Source organism: Lepisosteus platostomus, chromosome 24, assembly GCF_059453375.1.
Source record: "Lepisosteus platostomus isolate fLepPlt1 chromosome 24, fLepPlt1.hap1, whole genome shotgun sequence".
Classification (NCBI taxonomy): Eukaryota; Metazoa; Chordata; class Actinopteri; order Semionotiformes; family Lepisosteidae; genus Lepisosteus; species Lepisosteus platostomus.
The window spans coordinates 4,890,336-4,908,661 of record NC_142634.1 but is presented as its reverse complement, the minus strand read 5'-3'; the positions used below and the strand labels follow the sequence as shown (position 1 = coordinate 4,908,661).

The 18,326-nt window shown below is 45.0% G+C and overlaps 1 protein-coding gene across 1 annotated transcript in view; it reads left to right on the top strand.

Moving 5' to 3' along the window:
* Nucleotides 1–18,326, top strand: part of LOC148641414 (transmembrane protein 132C) — a 192,704-nt gene that overhangs the window by 153,439 nt on the left and 20,939 nt on the right. Inside the window, exon 5 of the mRNA XM_088617766.1 lies at nucleotides 9,657–9,800. Coding sequence (XP_088473892.1) covers nucleotides 9,657–9,800 — 144 coding nt within the window. The remainder of the gene's footprint in view (nucleotides 1–9,656; nucleotides 9,801–18,326) is intronic.

The window sequence follows — 18,326 nt, the reverse complement described above, 5'->3', positions numbered from 1 at the left end:
CATGCTTCATAACCCTGGATAATGGAGGCAGTAATTGTGGCATGGCAGAGGACTGCTCGGGACCAAGGTCTCAGCTGATCGATTGGGGAACCAGCTCAATTAATCTTGAAAGATCCAATCTAAAGCAGAACAGGAGAAGCTTGCTCATTCTGACGTGAAACAAAGTTTTAATGGCTTTTCATCTACCTGAGCTCTGTTGAGCCTCTCTTTGCCAGGGAAAGGAAGTCTAGGCTCCTGCTTATGGTGAACAGCAAAGAAGGAAGTTGAAAGGAAAGGCAAATGTAAGAAGAAAAGTCATTTGAAGGGGTGGGGGGTTGATATTTAGACGCTAGCCCTTTATTTTGTTTGGTAAAGAAACTGTGTACCTGATGCTTGGAATCAAAATGTAGGGTGGAGGCAGGTGCCCTCCTGCTGTCGGGAGCCTAGCATTTTTTTATAGCAGTGACTGTAACAGTCCACCTTCCAGTTACACACACCACCTGAGGACTGTTTCAGGTGAAGAGCTGCATTAGAGGAAGATGAACTCTACATGGAAGACCCTGCAAGAAACAGCTTAATGAAACTGGATGATTAGATTGGACTAGATGAGCCAAAAGCCCCCACTCAGGTAGAACCTTGGGTAATTTCTTAAGAAAGGCATGAACAATGTATGTCTCTTTCACTTTTTAGAATGTAGACTTTTGTTTTTAGAGAAGAAGTGTCATAGACAATTGCCTTACTACTTGACTGCTCTCTTGCTCAATGAACTTTGTTGGAAGGAGCTAATGTAGTGATGCTGTTCTGGTTTCAGTGGAAAACAGGTCAGGTCAGGAGTTCCCAGCTGGCCAGCAGTGTTGTCTGCGTGCTCCTTCTTATTTACAGCTCTTCACTGTGTCTGGACAGACACTGGCATGTAGAGTAACAGAGCTGTGTCTTACCATTCACAGATAGCAGGTTGTTCTTTTCTGATCTTTCAGAAGAAAACTACCCCAAAAAAAGCGATCAACAGGGATATTATTTGTCAAAAAAGGTATTTCCACCATGTTAAGAATCTCACTTGATTGCCCTGTGCTCCGCACTGAATGGGACATTAGACTCTGCTGAGCTATAAGAGAATAAATGGCAGTGTGCTGCAGACTCACTCAAAAGGTTTTTTCAGGTTTCCACCTCTGAAAAGAAGCTAAGAGATCTTTTCTCTGAAGACAAAATAAATAACAAATGGTTTGTAGCACATGGGGAAAAAATCAATAGGTTTAACTTTCTCTGGTGTTCTTAAAGTAATACTGTGCTGCACCTGAAGTTTTTCTGTTATTCTTCAAAGACAGTTCGGAGAGAGAAACCCATTGAAGAAGGAGGCCCTGGTTGAGGCTGGAAACAGAGACGCACCTTTATGGTAACATGACCTGCTGTCTCTGACATGGTCACATGACTGCAAGCATAACAGTAGGAAAACGGCAAAGAAACTTTTACTAAGGGGCTGTGGGGAAAAACACGAAGACGGTTTCCACCGTCTCCTGAAAGCACAAGAAAGGCTGAATCACACAAAACACTGAGTTATTCACACGCACAAAAGGCGACTTGACAACACAATGTGAGTCTTCTCAGAAAACGAGAAAGTTCCCAGCAATGTCAAATAGTAAAAAGCCATGCCACTCTCCTTCACAGTGTGAAAACAAAACCAAAGAACTGAAATGAAAGCATACAATGTGTGCGTATTTACAGCATATTCATTTTTTCAGCTCATGTAAAGTTGTTGTGACAACATTTCAGGTCAGTGCCTAAAAGTAAGATGTAACCCCCAGGTAACACACTGTTTTCTGAGTTTTTTATGACTAGAACAATAACTAATGTCCTGTAATGACTAGCATACACTGTCTAAAGTCTCATACATCTTTTTTTCCCTATGTTAGTCTTAAATTGTACAATAATCAGGAAACGTGAGAATTAAGATGCTGAACAGTCTGTATCTCAGCTGCTATAATCCCTCTCCAGGTCTATTTAACAATAATAACAGATTGTTCATGGCATAAGACCACAAAAAACTTCATCCATTGTTCAGCTTCACTCATCATGTTCCACTTTCCACAAGTCTGAGAGCAAACCATTCTGGGTTCTTTGTAAATATGCTGGCTGGAGGGGAGACACATGTTAAAACGCGCACAGGACAGCATGTTCAGATAGCCTGGTGAAATACTTCGGGACTTCTGTGATATCAAAAGTTTAGGATTATTGGATTAGGGGGAGTCTGCAAAATACAAAATATGTAATAGCTTCAAAATTGGATTTCTCTTCTGATGCTTCCTGGTCTGATATTAGCATAAATTCTTTGGTAATCGTGCAGCTGGGGATTAAACTCTCCTTGAATTGCTTTCTAAGATCACAAGGAAGCTCGTTTTAGCAATGACATGCTGACATATTTATAGCGTTTCTTTAAGATCTAATTTTAGGTTCATAATACAGGTTTTACTGGGCCAAGCCCTCTAAGAGCAAACGTGATTGGGACTGGCTTTAAATGGTATGATGTGTCAGAACAGTAGTATGATAAGTAGTGTAACAATAGTAGCATTTTAGCTTAGGCTTTGAAACAAGGCAGACCTTTCTTGAAAAGAACCAGAAAATGTCCTGTACAAAGTAAACACCAATCCTTTATTCCTTTTAGTTTGCTTCTTGATATTGAAATTGTGCTCAATAAAATCTTTTTTATTGTCTGTTCCAGTAGTATATCTAGCCTGACGTTCTGCCCTATGCCAAACTGTGCATAAGAAATTGAGAATTTTATGAGATATGGTATGAATCTTATGAAGACTGTTTGCACTCCTTTGGTATTCTGTGTGTGCTGTCCAGGCGTGATGTTTGCCCCTCAGACTCGTTGTTGGTTAGAGTAAGAGGCAAAAATACATTTGGCCACTGTGAAAGATCAAGGCTGTTAGAAAAAAGAAGATTGTCAAACTGCATGCTTTTGGCAGCCGTAGAGACTGGACATGAGCAGAGATGAGGAAGAAAATCCCAGCTTTACCAGAGGCAAGCCGGTGCCTAGTTTTCTTGTTGAAATTAAAATGAAAAAGGGACGCATTGGGCAATTTGCCAGGGAGACCAAACATTTGTTTTTGCGTCACACTTTATATACCCAGTTAATTGGCCGTGTAACATTCCTTTACTTTTTCATTACACATACTTTACACAGAGTAAGTGTAAAAAGCTTGATTGCCGTCTCAAACTCATTGAGCGGAACGTGAAATTGCCAGGAGTTTAGCTGGCGAATCCTGGAGCGCCTCGCTACTGTCTTCCATAGGCTCTCTCCTGCGCTCACCGTGACACAGTCCCGGCTGGGCTGTGTATCGGCCGGAGTCAGTCTGTCGCTCTGCTGCTCAGAGATTCGCTCTGCACGGCGGCAGGAACCATTTCCATATCCCTCCCGTCTTATAATTAATAATAATAATAACTGCTTACACTTATATAGCGCTTTTCTGGACACTCCACTTAAAGCGCTTTACAGGTAATGGGGATCCCCTCCACCACCACCAATGTGCAGCATCCACCTATTCACCTGTATTATTATTTATAATAATATCCCTATTATTATTCAGGGATACACTAGAGAACGATACCCCTGAACACAGTACACATGTCGCAGTTTTTCAGTTATTTTTACAGTACTGCCATCATTATCTCCCGTTGCCTGATTTATCCTCTGAGCCTGTTATCAGGCTCCGTATACATAGTGGTCTGTACCATGCTGGTCTGTTTCATCCTGCTACCCTATCCTGACACAGCAACCCTGATCAGCTTTCACTTTTAATTAGGTAGCTATGATTTGGATTTCTTGAGGTGTAATGTAGAGAGATATTTCTGAATCCCCAATGCATGACTTCTGCTGAGAGTGTTTGTTATAATACTGTATTAAATTACTCGCTCACGCAGTTGGACTCTGCTCTCTCTAACTGAGGTGGATCTTTTCAGCTGGGGGTATCTGGCCTTGATTAGCATTCGCCTCAGTGGTCAAGGAGATCTCACTGCAGCGTTCTGACTTTCTGGCTCTTTAAGAGTCTGTTAATTGACCTTACAGCCGACATGCCGCGAGTGAGAATTCACAAGCCCCTTTTTTTTGTTTTTTCTCGGGAAAGCGTTTGTGAGGTTGGTTCTGTGCTCGCCGTTCTGAGTTCTGCATTCCAGCTCCTACAGTTTGTTGCTTGGAGCTGTTAAGGAACAGGTGCTGTGGTCGGGCGCTCATGAGGTGAACCAAGCCTGAGCGATTGCGAGCGGACTGCCAGGTCAGTTCAAGCTGACAATGAAGAGAAGCAGGCTTCAGAAACATGTAGTAGTCCTCTGTCATACCCTGTCTATCCCTATTGTATTCACAGCTGTACAGGTAATGGGAACAGGTGCGGTAAGACACAGCACTGCTGTAGTTCCTTCTGTGTGGGGGCACTTACTTGTATTTTAGAATCACTCGGATTCCAGAAACTGAGGATTCCAGTGCTGTGCCCTGTGTTGTAGTGCATGTGCAACAGCCACAGCTCTTCCAGCACTGGGGTTCAATCACCACTGCTCCCAGGAACCACTCCCCAGCTGTGGGGAATGCCAGGGCTCCAAAAGGCCTGACCCCCTGGCCTGGGAGCCTACCTAGCTTCTAATCGGAGCAACATCACTTCCTGCAACAGGCTCAGCCCCGGCCCACTGCCCTTTAATGTATGTAGCATAGGAATTGATATACTGTATAGCTGCAGACACATGGGTTGGCATTGTTAATGATGTGAATCAGTAGAGCATCTTAGCCTCCACTTGCTAGGACACTCAACAGACGTAGAAGAGGCATGGCTGAGAAGATATTTGCACTTCAGCAAACAGTACTTAGTTTGCTGAATAAATAAGCGAGTGGCCCGTTTTCAAGTAGCGGCTGTCAAAACGTCTGTCTGCATGCAAGTACCCAACAGTCACCAAGAGACAAAAGCAGACAAGGAGACGGGAGGGTACTCTGTCTCATGTGGCTGAAAGAGGTGTTTGAGGGAGGCGTTGGGTTTTGGACCTCTTCACGCTGAGCTGTCCTGCCTGATTGCTCAGTTCAGTAGCTCAGGTCAAACCCCAACGATGACCGATTGAGAAGAGGCGCGAGCCAAATAGTGTGCTTTGTTGGGAGAACGAAAAGCCCTCCCTCTCTCCACCCAGAATGAGTTAGGGAGCCACTCTGGAGGTGAAGATGGGCGGGGGGCAGGGGGTGGGGGAGAAAAGGAAACATGCCAGAGAGGTGGCAGGAAGAGTGATGTTTATAGGTAGGGCCAGCTCAGGATTAGGAAATCGGTGAGATTAGGGTCTGACCTCCCCCTGAGCTTTGCTCCCACTTGGCTTTGCTTGGACCTTGGTTACTGTAATGCTGTCCGGTCCTTATACCAGTAGCTCTCACAGGCTCCTCCAGTTCATGCTCATGTCTGCTTCAAGGTATCGGGAAACCACAGAACACACATTATTGAGAGCGAAATTCAATCAGGCCAGCATGAAAGCTTTGCAGAATCAAAGGCTGCTTTATTTTAAATCCAAAATATGCGAAATCAACAGCTAAACAGGGATTAGCAAACTGAGATATAGATATTAACTTTTATTTTCCTACAGTGCGCACAGCTGACTTCTCTTACCTGTTTGCTTAACAAAAGCACTGTTACTCGATTTCACATTATAAGGTAGGAAGATCACTTTATTGGCCATATACAGTTTCTCTCATTAGGAATTTGTCTTTTCACAGACCCCAGCTCGCTCTCCATGAGACACACAGACAGGGACAGAAGCTGGGGGTCAGAGCACAGGGTCAGCCATTTATACAGCACCCCTGGAGCAGTTGGGGTGAAGGTCCTTGCTCGGGGGCCCAACAGAGTAGGATTCCTCTGCCGGCCATGGGACTTGAACCAGCAATCTTCTAGCCACAGGCACAGATCCTTAGCCATAGAGCCACTGTACCGCCCAATAGGGAGGCAATATGTGTTAATACTAAATGTGGTGTTAAATTTCCGTTATATCCTTTGTATGTTTTATTAGAAAAAAAATAAACTTGTTAGGTTTACCATTCTAAGGACTAGGCAATATCAGAGAATCGGATTTTAAGTAGATACAGAAGAGACTGCCTTTGGCTTATTTATCAATAAAGTCATTAAACCATATTCATTTCATAACTTATTAGCATTGAACATTCCCATGGTGCCCCTGGTCTCATTGCAGTTTGTTTAATAGCCATCCAAAGCTTTTTCTTGTCTTTTTTATGCCAGACAGCAGAAAAATGGGCAGATCATTTTTTTCTCTGTTCTCCTGCTGATAATGGTGAAGCTGGAAGACTGCATAATTACAGCATTTCTAACGAAGCTCCCCAATTTTGCTTTCCATCTGCTTTTTATCGGCTCTAACTGGGAAAATGATGTGAAGTCTGCCTTATCTTGATATGGTTTCATTTTAAAAAATGACATCTCTGAGTTAGCGATTCGATCTATATTACTGTCTAAATCTGTAAGACTCAGGCATGCAGAACATGCACAAGTATTATCTCTGCTTCTGGCTCTAAAAGCCATTTCCTGTATTGAAATACATTGCAAATGATTTAAATAATGTTAACAGAATGTGTGTCCCTGCTGATGAATCAGTAGTTTTGCAACTGGCTTAGTATGGTGTCACTGGGAAGCTGAGTTAAAGATACCTTCCTTTCTGTAGTGTCCCCAGTTTGTTACCCGATACTAAGTCAGAAACCGTTTCCTCTTTAGAGTTAGTTATTGGCCCTGCATGTTATTGGCCCTGATCCACATGGCCAAGATGTTGGCATCTGATACATTAAGAAATGATCGTTTTGTGGGTGTTTGAAGCAGTCCTACGTGCCTGTGTATTCAAGACATTCTTGAAACAACTTTGCTGAAATCCCAAATTGCACAGTTACAGCGCTGCCGAGAATGAGCCTGATCGTCACCTGATATGTAATATCCTCCTGTTACCTTGCAAATGCATTTGAATTACATGATTGCTGGTGCTTAATTACATTTAGGAGGTCTGCTCCACAGTTGTAAAAGAAGCAAACCCAGCCCCTGGTCAGTGGTTATAATCCTAATGGTTGCTGAGCTGTACTGTAGCATCTTTACGGTCAGCTGTAAAGTCAGCAATAACTGGCTTTAATGTGTCACTCAAGGTATGAAGTAGTTAATGTGGCCCCAGTGCATCTATTCCGCATAGAAATCACTGCACTTGCTAGAGCAGGCAATGAAATGCTTTCAGTAATGCACAGTGAAGAGGGTATTGTTTTAATTTCAACCCTTTAGTCATAATTAGACTTACGCGGTATATTTATTTTAGATCGTTGTAGATGCTGGGATAATGATCTTTCGGTGTTTCTCTCGGCTTCAGAAAGCAGAACGCCCAGTCTGAGCGTTGTCTTCTGTGGGCGATCACACCGGGACGCGGCCACGGATCTTCGCAGTGGAAGGGAACCGCCAAAGCTGAGAAATGGCCAACTGTTGCCAGCAATTAAAGGTTGCAAATGAAGTATTAATCAGCGCTGGCTGTGGCCCAAGCCGTGAAAGGGGGCCCGAGCGAGCGAGATCACAGCTTGCTGCTCCTGGTGCAGGTGGTGTACACGTGTCACGCTGCCGACAGCAATGGATCACACCAGCCCACGTCACTCCGCCGCCCAGGTTGCTAATGTGGCAGGAAGGCAGGCAGGGGGGCTCAGCAGTTAGAGAAATAGGGTTGAAGACAAAGACTCTCAAAATGTACACCACGTAACATGCATTACATTTGCCATAAAATATCGTGTTTAGTAAAAAAAACGAATGGAAGAGGGACATGAAAATGAGTGGAATTTGGAGAAAGGAAAAGGTTGTGTTTCTTCTTTCTGCTTTTCAGCATGGAATAAACCCTCGCTTGTTGCTTTGCAGCAGGGACACAAACTGTGCACAACTGTGCGCAAAGCAAAGCACAGTGACCTCATGCTGAAGGTGGTGAGCTCATGCCAGGACATGCTCTGGCCTCTCGTTGAGTGCTCTGACCTCACATCGAGCACTCTGAGCTCACACTGAGCACTCTGAGCTCACGTTGAGCACTCTGACCTCACGTTGAGCACTCTGACCTCACGCTGAGGAATCTGACCTCACATCGAGCACTCTGAGCTCACACTGAGCACTCTGAGCTCACGTTGAGCACTCTGACCTCACGCTGAGGAATCTGACCTCACATTGCACACTCTGACCTCACATTGAGCACTCTGAGCTCACGTTGAGCACTCTGACCTCACGTTGAGCACTCTGACCTCACATTGCACACTCTGACCTCAAATTGAGCACTCTGATCTCACATTGAGCACTGAACTCACGCTGAGTACTCTGACCTCACGCTGAGCACTCTGATCTCACACTGAGGACTCTGACCTCACGCTGGGCACTCTGACCTCACGCTGAGCACTCTGATCTCACACTGAGGACTCTGACCTCACATTGCACACTCTGATCTCACACCGAGCACCTTGACTTCAGACAGAGTACTCTGACCTCATACTGAGCACGCTGATCTCACGTTGAGCACCTTGACTTCAGAGAGAGCACTCTGACCTCACGTTGAGCACTCTGACCAGGCCCTGAGCACACTAACCTCACACTGGGCACTCTGACCTCAGGCGAATACGAATTCAGAAGACAGTGTTAACCCTCCGCTGGTCTGCCAGTATTCACACGTCAGTTAGCAGCGTGTTGCATCGTGTCATTCTTCATGTCTGCTCCTCATACTCGTCTTCCTCTCACTCCTCGACACCATCACTCCTTAAAAACACAAGCATGGGCCATCGCCGTCTGCAGCGCCAGCAGGCAGTGAGTTCCTCGTTAGCATCATGTAGATGACTGCATTTCGGGGGTTTTTAAAAAGCCAGCAGTTAAAGAAAAATAAATAAACAAAAGCGCTGTCTGCCTTGCTCTTGGCACCCCGTCATGCCTTTGTATAGGGTAACGAGAGAAGTAATTAAGACATGCCTTTACTGCGCGTAATCTGTGCATTTATTTTTAGAACGATTCTGCTCTGTTACAGTTTACACCCTTTCCGATTAATGGAGCCTTCATGCTTTCGTTTTTACCGTGCCTGCAAAAGTATATCCGATATATTTTATTAAGCGCAGCGTAACGGATGTTATTCTTTGTTGGCTAAACACCGTTGAGTTCTGCCCGGAAGCCACTGTGATTGATGAGGAATTTGTCTTGCAAACTGACTTGTCTTGGATGTACAGTGTGAAAAGCCAGAAATCTCCAAGGGAGAGTTCAAGTGCATAACCGGACCAAAGGGGGGCTCAGTGTGAACAGTCTGAGGCGCTCGGTGCGCCCCCCAGTGTCAGAGTTCAGTACGTACCGGCCTATACCTGTACCTGAATACAGACCTGTGCCTGTTGTTCACAATTTAGAATCCCAGTGAATCCAAATTTTTACTGAGCCTAGAATTCCCTATCCTGACCGTTTCTGTCATGGCAGGAGTTTTTTCTGTAAATTGCACTTTCATTTAATATCTTTTTTGAAGCGTTTTTTGCTTTTTACCCGTGCTGAGCCGTTGGCTTTGCGGAGGGTGACTGGCGGCTTTCCCAGAATGCCCGGGAGAGAAGGGCTCCGCCCGGCACGTTCCGCTGCTGGTGAATGAAGCCCACCTATGTGTGTGTGTGTCTGCTCTGTGTGTTCCAGGACACCGAAGTTCTGAACACGGCCATTCTGACGGGGCGGCTGGTGACCGTGCCGGTCAAGGTGGTGACCGTGGAGAGAGATGGCACGGTCAGGGAAGTGGAGGACGCCCCTGCCTGCAGGTCCACGGACGAGGATGTCATCAAGGTACAGTCCGACAGCGCCCTGTAGTCCCAGTCCGGCCCGGCTCCCAATTCCCAGTCCCAGCCAGTCCGGCCCAGCTCACCCAGGAGCCCAATTCCCAATTCCCAATTCCCAGTCCCAGCCAGTCCGGCCCAGCTCACCCAGGAGCCCAATTCCCAATTCCCAATTCCCAGTCCCAGCCAGTCCGGCCCGGCTCATGCAGGAGCCCAATTTCCTTTAACAGGATTGTTCCTGACTGTGGCAGTTGGAAATAAAGGGATGTGAATTTCAAAATCGTGTAGAAATGCGCCATTTCTTTTTTATCAGTGTCGCAAGCTCAACCCTCCATCTGAAAGACTGTAAACAAGAGCAGGCCGTTCACCCCTCCTGCCCTGTTTGATTGCCACTAGCCAATCCGTCTCCTTGATGGGAGCCAGGTGATGGGCTTGGGCAGCCTTGCTAGGCAGCCGGTTCCAGATTCCCTCGGTGCTGCATGGGGGAAAAAAGCACCTCTGCAAATGGAGCCCCCTTCTCCATAGTTTCCCCTCGTATCCCCCACCTCTCTCATTGCTGCACCACTGAGAGACAGCCCCCTCTGGAAGCGAAGCGCTGTGCTGCAGGCCCGGAGCTCCCCGGCAGTCCAGGAGGAGCCCGGCTGAGATGAGTGAGATGAACCCCAGCGCTGTTTCCCCGCGCGGGCCCTGCGCAAGACAGGGTGTCCACAGCCGGTTCCCCTGTCTCACCAGTCACGACAGCCTTGTCCATCCCAGCGGAAGACCTGCCCCCGAGTCAACGCAATGCAAAAAAGATTGTTGTGCAGCACTAATGAAGTAAAACTACCTGTTGGAGTTTATGAGCTTTCTCAAATTGATATTTTGTGTGTGGATATTGTCAATAATCCGAATTATTATAAGTAGTGATATTATTATTGTTGTTGTTTAATAATAATTGAATATCTTTAAACTTTTCAACTTTGTAATGCAGCTGGTAAGAAACTGTAGTGATATTATTGATTTCATGCAGAAGTACCAAAATGCGACCTAAAGAGACTTGAGGTTTCACATTCTGTAAATACAAGCTGTGCCTCCGACGATAAAGGGGGTGATATTTACTTGTGCCTGTGCTTACTGTCCCTCCATGCATGATAATCTCTCTAGAAGTCACTGAAACAGAGCATTCTCGTGCCGGAGGAACATACTCACAGTCTCAGGGAAATGAAATTGAGGTCACTTATAACAGATTGGTATAGTTCATAACTCAGTTGCAGGCTGAAATTGCAATTCAACATTTCCATAATTTGATTTATGGATGGGGTTGTTGTTTTATCATTATTACTTTCTTTCTAATAAACAGAAGATAATAACGTGTAGAAACCAAATGTAGTTTTGTTTTGGTAACAAAAGCCTTCTATTACCTTAAGCTTTATAAATGAGTTTTCTATTACACGAATCAGTTTCCTTGATATAAATTCAGTCGTTTTCCCTTGTTGGGAAGAGCATATGAACTCTCCTTATCTCCATCCTTTAGCTTCATGTAAATTACACTTAAAAATTTGTGCCAATACTTCTAAATATTTTTTAGAATTATTTTGTAACATAATAACATCACAATTCTGTATCATTTTAAATAGTCCCAATTAAACTTTATAGGAGCCTTTACCTCTCATGAAAACACAGACTTATTACAGCACGTGCTTTAATAAAATGAATAGAAATAGAAATACTGTACATGAAGCGAGGATATATAGAAAAACGCACACAGCTCAGAATGCCAACTTTCAGAAGTTGGAAAAAAAGGTTTTCAGGGAGCTGGAGACGAGTTCTGTGGATGTAAAGATCTGTGTGCACAGCTCAGTCCAGGGGATTTCAGATCCGATCTGGAAATGTCCCCTCAGCTCCTCACCTGCAGCTGTTTCCCGGGAAGCTGCAGACGTTGAAGGCCAGGGTCAGGTGATCCCGGCCTCACGGTGAGCTCTCCGTGCTCTGGTGTGAATCCCTGTCAGTTCTGCTCGGGATAATAAGTTGTGTTCCTTCCCGGGAGGAGAGGTAGCAGCTCCGATTGCAAACCCTGCCCACAGCTTTGTTAAACTCTCCGGATTTGAGGAAAGTAAGGCAGGTCAGACCGTTTATAAGGCAGCCAGCTTCTCCTGGCTGCGGTCTGTGAGAGCAGAAAAACCTACTGGTGGCAGACAAGAGGGAAGGGGTACACTTCTCCACGCTACATGCAGTGTATGAAATAACAAAGAAATGTTAGACACGCTGAAGCCCTCTTCACCAAACACTGTGCTGTCTCCTTTTGTTGATTAAACCTTGGCTGGAAAGAACACAGCCTGCTATAATAGGTCATCTATTGATCGTACTCAGGAGCCCAGGTTGAAGAAGGTTGCCGGTTTAAATCCCACAGCCGGCAGAGGAATCCTACTCTGTTGGGCCCCTGAGCAAGGCCCTTAACCCCAACTGCTCCAGGGGCGCCGTATAAATGGCTGACCCTGCGCTCTGACCCCCAGCTTCTCTCCCTGTCTGTGTTTCTCATGGAGAGCAAGTTGGGGTCTGCGAAAAGACACATTCCTAATGCAAGAAATTCTATAGGGCTAATAAAGTGATCTTATTATTATTATTAATTGCCATAAAAAAATTGCTTGATCACGGTAACTGAAAGACAAACCAGCTGGTCGTGAAGCCCGACACCACTACAGAAGCTTGTTTGTTGCGAGCTGTTTCTTAGCCCTTTATTCTGTGCAGAGATAAGCAGTTTTCACCACTGTAAAACTATTATGCTGGAGTTAGGCCTGACGAGTTGAGAAAATAAAGTTAATTGAGAGAATCCTGTAGCCTATTATCTAAATCCCTTGTTTAGCCCCATATTAGCAGTGCGCATGAGGGGGTGGCTGCTATGCTGTAATTCGCTCTGAGGAGGAATTCAAGAATTCCTCTGTAGTTTTGTCCCTGGTTAATACAGTACATCCGAGAAAACAAGGAGGATTACAAGTTTATCCCGGAAATTTAGTGTACTGATAAAATAACTGAGATGCCTGTATGTGATTGATACTCTCCTTTTAATTTGTGCCAAACCTGCAGGAGTATTCAGAGGGGTGAGAGTGTTGATTGGGAAACCTCACCCCTAGCCATGTGCTGCACTGTGCTTTACTCTGCCAATACACCTGCAGACTGGGCACTTCAGTCCAATCAGCTGTTAAGGATTCGACACCTGGAGGAGTTATTCTTACAAGTGAAGCAGAAATAAGCCATGAGCTGATCCTTTAGCACTGGAGATAGAGCAGGGGGTTTTGAAGTCCTGACTGAGGGGATGCTGGTGTGTTTTTCACCGTTGGCAATGGTGGAGTTGTGTGTTTTGTTGTGTGTTACCTTCATCAGAGACAGATGACATGAAAGTGGGTTATTTATTAATATTTCATTCTGCAGCACAAACACATGCAATCTGCGCTTAATCTCACCACCGCCATGGCATAGCTGTGCTAATGATGAGAACTGGCTCAGAGTTGAGCACCTAGAGGAACGGAGAAAAATGAACTAATTATTCCCATTCATTCCCCAGCTGTCGCGGTTTCTTCCTTTAAAATGAGAGAGCCGTGTTGAGCCAGGATCACTTCGAACGGTATTTTGTTCTCTCTGCATGTTGGAGAGCCTTGCTGGCTATACGACGTGGATCAAAAGCTTTAACTAAGCTCAACCCCACACACGCACACACACCTCCCACTGGTGTCACAGTGAAAACTGCCAAACATTTTTGTAACTGCCAGTCACACCTATAACAGTCCACATGTTTGTCATTTACAAGAAATGGTCTAAACTGCAGCTTTTCTCATTATGTCATTACATTGCAGGCTGTATACATTTTTTACAGCTTTCTCTCCCCTTTGGCAGCACCTTCTAATAGAATTCAGCCATCTTACTGCAATTGCTACGGCCTAATGCAGCACAATTTATAGCACACCTATACTTGTACAGAATGAACTAATAACTCAGCACACTGATTGAGCTGTCTGGTGCAGATAAGTGGCACTGTCTGGGCTTGTTTAGCAGCATTGCAAAACAGCCTCGATGCACCCAGCTGAAGTGTAGGCCTACATTAGAACAGAAGAGACCCATTCCCCAGGCCTAATATTGTGATAGTTTTCAAAACAGGATGTACAAATGGTGCACTTGTATATGAGAGAGTACATAAAAATATATCTGTGTTTGTGGAGTTTAAAATGCTTTATTGCTTCCAAGAGGACTGCTGTGTTGGAAAAGCAAGTGACAATCTAACTACAGTGTACAAACTTCCTCTTGGTGCCCCTCTGTTCTTCCTAATGAAGGAGAAGTGGCTCCGTTATGAGAGGAATAAATGAGAATTATTCCGCTGTAATTTGCTCTTGGTAATTGCTCTTCACAGACAGCAAGTCTCTGAAGACGTTCCTTCTGCCACAACGCCCACCGTTGCACAGAGAGCACAGAAATGCTCTGTTCACCAGATCCGGAAGCTTTTCTTGCCCTTGTTTCTGTTTGTGGCTCTTAATTTTCACATTTTTCAGATTTTACAAGTTTTATTTGCATGACCGATGAATAATTCATGTTGCCAAAGCAATAACAATTAGTAGAACATCTACAAACATTTATCATCATCATCATTATTATTATTATTATTATTATTATTATTATTATTATTATTATTATTATTATTATTATTACTCAAGAGGCTTTCTCTTCCACCTCTGGATCTGTATTTCTAGGAGGACCATGTGAGCTGCAGAGTCCCACGCCATAAACCCGTGTCTCTGCAGGAGATTACACAAAGCTTTTCTAGTAAAATCCAGAAGGTTATGCCTTTTTATTGCCAATACTTTATGATTAATGAATTTTTAGTGCTGATACTAAATTCACTTGCCCATTTCATCTTTCTTATTTCACGAGGATCATTAGTTGATTATACTTAGACAATATTTAGTGAGATACAGTATAATGCATAGCTGCTGGGCTTCAGCAGAGCACTGTTATTAATTGTTCCCCATGCTGGAGAGTCCTCCCCGATTCTGTTTATCGCCTGTCCTGGATTCTCTCAGGAATTCACCCAGTGATCAGGTGTTGTTGAGTCCTGGTAATGTGCTGCATTTGCTTTTCTTGAAAGCAAATGAATCTATAGGAAGTTCTTGGGTCTTATTCTCTGGCTTCTCCATAGATAAGATAAGATCACTTTATTAACCATGTACAATTTCTTGCCTTGGGAATTCGTCTTTTTTCACAGACCCCAGCTTGCTCTCCATGAGACACACAGACAGGGAGAGAAGCTGGGGGTCAGAGCGCAGGGTCAGCCATTTATACGGCGCCCCTGGAGCAGCTGGGGTTAAGGGCCTTGCTCAGGAGCCCGACGGAGTAGGATTCCTCTGCCGGCCACGGGATACGAGCCAGCACCCTTCCAGCCACAGGCGCAGAGCCTTAGCCACAGTACCATCTCTCCGCCCCCAAACTTGGTCCCCCCTAACGCAGTTTCTGTGGGCTTTACTCTTATGCGGAAAAGAAGGGACATTGGGACAAAGGACGTTGGACATGGGGATTTTGCCATTTCTTTTTTCTCCACATGGGGTTACGTGGAGTTTGCTCCCTTTCCAATTCTTTACCAATGTCACGTTATTTCTCCTTGTTTGCAATGGGCCTCATTCTGTGAGAACCTTCACTCCTCAGTCCCCAGCTCACCTGACACAATCATTTCCAAGAGCTGGGGACGGCTGGTTCCTGGATTCCTGGTTAATTGATGCCCTGTGGTTTAAACCGCAGGAGGTTGTGACCTCCTCCCACACCCAGCTCTGAAGCAGAAAAAGAAATATACCCTTTTTTGTCCTTGGCATGAGAAAAATCATCTAAAGACCCTAACGACTTTTACACCTACGAATGGGCTTGTCATGCAGATTGTCTGTGCCCTGATGTTCTAACCCTCATAAATGTTATAGGTGCTAATCAATAACTAATTACTCGGTAATTACTTTGTAATTCATTCACGTGCTCAGAGGTGTGTGGTTCCTCCTTATCCCTCATCCCTCGGCTGTGGTCACTGCATTGTAATGGCCGGGCTTTTTAGAAAGCTGTACACGTTGCTAGCAGAGCAGTTCACTCTGGGCCTTTGCCTGTGTTTGCACCTGTATCGTATAGATACCTTAAAGATCATAATTGCCTGCAGACGACATGGGCCCTGACTTCCCTGTCACCTCCTCTCAGAATGACTCTCTTCCCTTTCCTTCCTCGTCTGCCTCATCCGCAGAGATCCATTAGCCCTCCCCGCGGTCACATGGCCTTGTCATTAGCGTTCAGGATGGGGTCCCGCTGTTCATAGCAGCCAGAGCCTTTGTCCGTCACCCCTGGGCTTTGAAAACCACTGCATGGTTCACTCCTGCTGGCTCTCGATTGGCTGTCTGAAGGGTTTCGTTTTGTTTTCGAGGTGTCGACAAGAAATCAGAGACATTTTGAGGGATTCTCAGGTTTGGGTTGTGTGGTCCCTTAAAGTGTTAATTGTCCTGTTGCACTGCTATCAGTAACGAACGCATTGTTTAGCTTGAATTTAAGCCATAAACCAGGCTTCTTCTTTATAAATGTTCGGAGATATTGCCAAATGTTTGAGGGGACATCATTTCAGACAGAAATTGCCTCTACAGATCTTTGGTGTAAAAAGGTTAAGCGGCTACAGTATGTGGTTCTAGATTATGTTAAATCAACTGAGTAATTTTTTTATCTTTTTGATTTAAACAGCCTGCTGATGACATGTGAATCGCCTGGAGTACACCAGCCGCTTTGTTAGCAAGCTAAAAAGCTAGATGGTTTTTAGGCATGGGTCCTGACACTTTTGAAAAAGTGCTCCTACAGTATGTACGGAGAGGCTATCTGATGTGTGGGACATGACTCTGTCGGAATACCGCTGGCTTTGCTTGGACAACCACAGGTTTCTGACCGGTTATCCATGTTTTCCAGGACAAGTCTAGTGTTTGTTCTGCTTTAACACAGGAGAATCAAAGCTCTGGTGTTTATATCCTAGAGCTGTCACAGGGTTGTCTTACACCGAATCTCTACCACAATACTGTAAATAGAGTTTTAATCAAAGGTCTGGGAGAGGGTCAAGCCCCCATCTCACCCACCCTCCAACTGCTTAGGTATAAAAATCGTGCTGTTTGCTGACCCAGTGGCATGTTTTGTTGCTGGACGACATTTTGGAGGAGCTGATATTACAGGCTTTGCTGGGGAATGAGACAGCCTCTTGTGTGTAAGTGTCAACCCTGTCCCCAGTCAGCCAACTGTGCACTGCCACACGGGGAATCCTGGTCACAGTCGGTGACACCAAATGAGAAGACCACAGGATTCCAGACTGGGGTTCGCTTGTGTTAGTAAGCCCCTGGCACTGCAGGTCTGAGCGTTTCGGGGGGCCCACATTTCCCGAGCAGAAGAAAAAAAGCCTTAGTCCTGTCTCCGCTTTTGGACAGAATTATGAAGCAGCGGGTTTATCACCCTGCTGCTCCTGCTCTCGGCCCGTATGAGTCCGATCCCTGAACTGCGATATCAGGAGGCACTTCTCCGAGGCTCGGCCCTGTGCAGCTGGCACCGAGCCGTGACTTAACGGGCATCAGTGCAGCAGCAGGGGAACAAAATAAAAAAGGCCATAAAAGCGCGCATTAGAGAACATTTTTGTTCTAGTTCATAAATGTGAGGTGACAGGCTATATGATTAGCTCTGTGGATTTATAAAGAAACATTATTACTCTAACAAAATAAGAAAATAATAAGGTGGAGTGGAGGAAGCCAGGAGGAGGTGTGTAATAGAATCTGCCGTTGACACAAATGTGAATTAGCGGAGGAGATTGCAGTAATGCAGGTTATGAAAGCCACCAGCTGCAGGTCTTAAACAGATCAGGGGGTTGCTGTCTTTGGATGCCCCCAGAGAGCTCTGCCTCGGAAAGAGCCTGAATCGCTCCATCTCCAGCCTTTCCGGAATCCTGGCATCTTGCTCCTGGCACGGAGATTTCGGACAGGGATCCAGATATCAGTCCTGTAGGAAGAGGATCAAAACTCCCTTTTTGATCACAATCCCATTCTCTTTGTCCTTCCCTGTTGGTAGCGCTGTTTGGAGCCCTGCTGCTCGACCGGTTTGTTCTGCTTAACTTTTGGAAATTGTCAGAGGGGACTCATTTTAATTATAATTAAGCACAGCTCTATAGCATTGGAAGATTTTCTCTTCAGCGCCGCACATGGCGATGATAGATTGTTTAATCATAATTAGTGGACACAGGGGCTGTAGTGTATCAGCACCTGGAATTTTTAAACCTGAGTTTTATGATAATGACTACCTGCGGTGTCTTTGGTTTTGCTGACATGGAAAGTTTTCATCCCTTTTAAAAACCAAGAGGAGCCATAAAAAAGTGAAGCGCTTGTAAACAATTTATTTTTGCAGTTAGTTTTGCATTTCTTTACTAAAATCTTTGTAGTTAAAATCAAAGCATGCAAATTATAGTGATGCACATTATGCACATTTTTGTTTGTGTGGTGGGTTCTATACTTAACACTGATAGTCG